At 41.1% G+C, this 5,000-nt stretch overlaps 1 protein-coding gene across 1 annotated transcript in view; it reads right to left on the bottom strand.

The window, feature by feature from the left end:
- Window positions 1-5,000, bottom strand: part of LOC143297796 (uncharacterized) — a 6,240-nt gene that overhangs the window by 381 nt on the left and 859 nt on the right. The window contains exon 2 of the mRNA XM_076610292.1: window positions 1-2,055. This exon is cut by the window's left edge and continues 381 nt beyond it. Within this exon, the coding sequence (XP_076466407.1) occupies window positions 169-2,055 (1,887 nt within the window). The 3' untranslated portion in view covers window positions 1-168. The remainder of the gene's footprint in view (window positions 2,056-5,000) is intronic.

The following is a 5,000-nucleotide window of genomic DNA, read 5'->3' as shown; positions in this document are numbered from 1 at the left end:
AGGTGCTCACACATGCATGCATGCACTAGTGTGTGAATACACACACACACACACACACAAACTAGAAATGGCATAACCTTACATGACTGTCAGAACTACCCCAGCAGAAATAGTACAAATGGAGAGGTCTAGTCGCATGTCAGCCATCATCACCCCACCCATATGAGGTCACAGGTCAAGTACCACCACCTGCCCTTGACCACACCCGATCCATACATGCCGATCAGTGTCAGTGGCCAGATGCCGCGCATTATTCAGGGTCAGGGGCCCCGTGTCCAAATAGCGCACTAGGCGCCCTCCGTCTGTGTGATCGACGACATGAACCCGCTTATCGTTCCAGACAGTAACCAGCAGCATTTCCTTTTCGTCAATGAGACAGAAATGAGCATCGACTGGACTTTCTATCTCGTAGGTGCAGACGATGACAGAATTTTGTGTCTCAGCCCCGGTGTGGATCTCTACTGTGTCAGAACAGATGAAAGCATAGTAATGGCCTCCAGCAGAGACATGTTTCAGGGATCCCCATGGTGTTTTACTGAACACCTTTGCCAATGAATGTGTCAGGTGATTTCCCAGGAGGGATGTGACCTGTGATGTCGATTGATGCAGTGCAGAACCCAGCTGAACCTTTTTGGACTGATCAATGTTTGCTAATGCGAAGTTCACAATGTACAGACTTTGCCCATAATATGCTTTCAAATAGTGAGTGTCCTTTGTGGCCGAAGAAATGAGGCATCCTACATAAAATCCTGTATCGTATGTGGTCACACTGCCATCAGTTGTGATCACCTGGACAGTGCTGTCTGCATTTGCCCAGGTCAGTACGACGTCATCAGTAATGCTGAAGAGGCCGCTGCATTTCCTTGGGCTCTTCACAGTGGTCAGCACCCAACCTTCAGCATCAATCAGCTTCAGATAGTGATATTCACTAAGAGTATACATCACCCACAGTCTATTGTGGCTGATGGGGCACATGGCGGTGATGGAAAACATGCTGGAATCACCGCAATAGAAAAACTCTCTTGGCGGCTGCTTCTCCCGCATCACATTGCCACAAATGCCTTTTGAGGGAGGACTGTGCGTTCTGGCACTTACGTCTGGCCCCTTCACTGGCTCAGATGCTCTTCCCTGGGCAGAACTGTGGCAAACGTTCTCTTCAGCATGGGGCGCCTCTGGCAATGGTTCCAGAACACCAACAAAGGCACGCAGCTGCTGTCTGTTCACTGCTGTGGTGCTGTGTCCCACACGGAAGGTGGGGATGTCCCTGGTCAGCTCTTTCTTCATCTGGTTCATATCCACATCTTCCATGGGGCCAGAAGACAGCTCAGCTTCCATGGCCACCAGGTCCGCCTCTTTTCCATCTTTGAGGACCTGCAGGATGTGGCCTTGCCGTGCCTGCAGCGCCAGTTTCTTCTGTCGCAGCAGCTCAGCTTGATCCTGCCAGGGTTTGGCCAGCTGCTCATTGGACGACTGAATGCTGCTGATGGCCTCGTCCAGTGACTGATTCACCCACTGATGTAACATGTCAGCCCGAGCCCGGAAGTCTTGTTCCATTGTCTGCTTTTGTTGCTGGAGCTTGGTGTGTCGATCTTCAAAGGCGCTGATCAGGTGATCAGTCTCTTGTATGTCCAGTGTCAGAGTTCCCAGCTTGTCCTTCAACTTGTCCTTGGCCTTGGATCGTGTGTCTGCCAGATCCTCTGTGGGGTGACCTTCGTGCTGGGTCAGCTTGCACTGTAGACATAAGTCGGTCTCACACTGGTTGCAATGGAGCAGAAGTCGCTGATCAGGATGCTTGGGACACATCTCTACTTTCTGCTTCTCTGACTGTGGGATTCCTTTTCCACACCCTTCTTCTTCCTCTTGTGTCAAGGACACAAGAGTGTGCCCATGACAGGATCGAAAGGAGTCGTGATTTTTACGGCAGGGGAGGCAATATCTCTGCTGGCATTGAAGACATGAGTGAGTAGCTTCCCTGTCATCAGTGCATACGTCACACAGTCGTTGAGGTGGTGATGCTGAAGTAGAAGCCAAATCACTTTCAATGTACGTGTTGGTCTGAAACACAAAACAAAATAGGGTGTATGCTCTCCCATACAAGTTTACATTTTCTGGTTTGCGTAACCTAAAGTATATGTTACCCTAGGTTTACATTTCACCAAATCTATCATATATATCATATATACCTATACATCTGTATCTATAATTGTCTCTCTCTCTCTCTCTATATATATATATATATATACATATACACAGATATATACACACATATACATATATACATAAAATGTGTGTGTTTGTGTGTGTGTGTGTGTGTTTTCGAACATGTGCAGTCATGTCATACCATGCAATGCCAATGTCATGTCTTACGACATGCATATGTGTCATCGTACATTGTGCTATTTGTCGAGCCATTAGTCATACTCTGCCACATGTAAATGCAACATGCCATGATGATGTTATCATCTTCTTTGTTAATGTCTTTTTGTCACACACACACACGTGTATTATATATATATATATATATATATATATATATATCACACACACACACACATATATATATATATATATGTGTGTGTGTGTGTGTGTGTGTGTGTGTGTGCACTTCTAAGATACTGGAAACACTGGGCAGATTGAAGGGGTGCTCCACTCTAACAAATTTGTACAATATTCATAATGTGCTGGTGTGTTTTGTCTGCCTTATAGTATATATTAATCATTCGGTGATTGAAATAAAGCCATTTCTGTGCAAAAAAAGATTTTCTGCTATTTGTTGCAATTTTTTGTTTTTTTATGTTTGTTCCAAAATGACGGCAAAATATGAGACATGAGCATGGGTTCTAACTTTGTAGGTATCTTTCAGGTGCTAGAAACACTCTACACAACATTTATTTGTGTTTCTCTTATAATAAAAATCATCTACCTGTGTCAAGCAACAGTTTGTGAATGGAAGCTGTAACAAACTGCCTACAAATGGAACTTCAAAACTACCCTTTGCGTGCATTACTTTCATGTCATGTGCCATCATCTGCATTGCATCCCATGCCTGCGCCACAATAACGTATAGGTTGAACCGTGACTGTGAGGAACATTGCATATTATTCCATCTTTGCTTTTTTTAAGTAAATCTGACAAAGTTTTTGGTGAGCGACGCTAATTCCTGTAATTCTATTCTCTTTTACCAAACGCAGATTCCATGTGTAACGCACATACAAACACGCAAGCCACAGCAATTTTATCCCGCTTCGCAGATTTCAGTGTACACACAATGGTACATTCTGTCAGTGGTTAGTCACTACACACAGGCTGGATGTGTAAATGAAAACATTTCAGCATTTCAAGGCTAGCTGTGTTCGCCTCACGCTATCGTTGAGCAACGTCATCAGACACCTCGCACAACTGGTGTTATTGTTGATTTCCAGTGCCTGTTCACCCTTACAAGAATTAACAAGAAGCCAACTGTTTTCTTATCGATTTTTGACAATATGTGTTTGTGTGTTTTAAACAATCTTAAAAGAAAAGTACTTTAAAAGTCTGTGGATTCACTTTTTGCATACAGCTACTAACAATAACAACAATGACAATAATTATGATAACAGCAACAATAACAACAACAAAAACAATAATAATGATGATAATAATAATAATAATAATTACAAGAGCAATGATAATATTATAAATAATTCTAATCTAACCACTACCACCACAAATAATAATAATTATGATAATGTTGACAATCACAGCACACTGACATTGTGGTCATGAATTAATATACAGCACTTTTAAACATTTAAAAGCTCTTTACAATAATTTACAGACACAAATAACTCAAGAACACACACAAACACACATATACAAAACATGCACACACCACAGACACACACACTCACACCACACACACACACCACAGACACACACACACAGACACACACACACTGCAGACACACACACATACTACATGAACACAGAGTTTAAATGATTTAATCAACTCTCAGTGACAGACATGAAATGACCATGTTCAAAATTTTGAAAGATTTGCCATTAAGCATGGTTATTATCATAACTTTTTTGAGTGAAAATAGATTTGGTACAAAAAATAAGATATGTGTTTGAAAGATGTAATTGATTACAAAATTTATGCTGGGTGTATCAGATTTATCATTATTATTATTGTGTTAAAAAAAACCCAAAACTACTTAATTAGTTAATATTACAGACAACTGAAAATCAGATCATTTGTCCATCATGATAAAACAAATGAAGATGATGTTCAGAGAATACCTGCCTGAATACTATCAACAACCTTGTACACATTTGTTGTTGTCATCACACAACAAAGGCATTTATAACAAAATAATTATTAATTATTGATCACAACCTTACATTATATTACAACTATCTGTATTTTGCTATTTCACATGAATCTGAGGTTTGATCCAGTTCTATCATGTTTATGCCATGTTGTTTTGCAGGTCTACAACAAACTGATGCAATATTCTTGTTCATGTACTTCCTTTGTAAGGGGCTCTTTCCTAAATTAATGTCCCAATGGGTTTATCATCCAAGTCTGCATTTCTGCCCATCATTATTGCATTCCAATTTCTGTTATCAGACAATGGCAGACATGAAATCCGTAACTTATCTTTCAATCTCCACTACATTCTTTTTGCATCCAGGTTATTCAAGAGGTGTTATAGCAGCCATGTTCATTCATAAACTTTGCACTATTCTTGTTAAAAAAGGAGAACCATTAAAAACCAACAACAAACCCCCCAAAAAAAACCAACAAAAAAACCCCCAACAACAACAAAACTGAAAAAAGAAAAGAAAAAAAGAACAACTTACTTCAATTCAAACTCTTTAAAGTATAGTGCAGCCCAGCATGATCTTTCCTCTCTCTCTCAGTGTGTATGTGTACGCATGTGAGTGTGTGTGCACACACATGTGTGTGTGTGTGTGTGTGTGTGTGTGTGTGTGTGTGTGTGTGCGCGCGCGCGCGC

Source organism: Babylonia areolata, chromosome 23, assembly GCF_041734735.1.
Source record: "Babylonia areolata isolate BAREFJ2019XMU chromosome 23, ASM4173473v1, whole genome shotgun sequence".
In the NCBI taxonomy this organism is placed as follows: Eukaryota; Metazoa; Mollusca; class Gastropoda; order Neogastropoda; family Buccinidae; genus Babylonia; species Babylonia areolata.
Note: the sequence above shows the minus strand (reverse complement) of the source record. Positions and strands in the feature narration are given on the sequence as shown.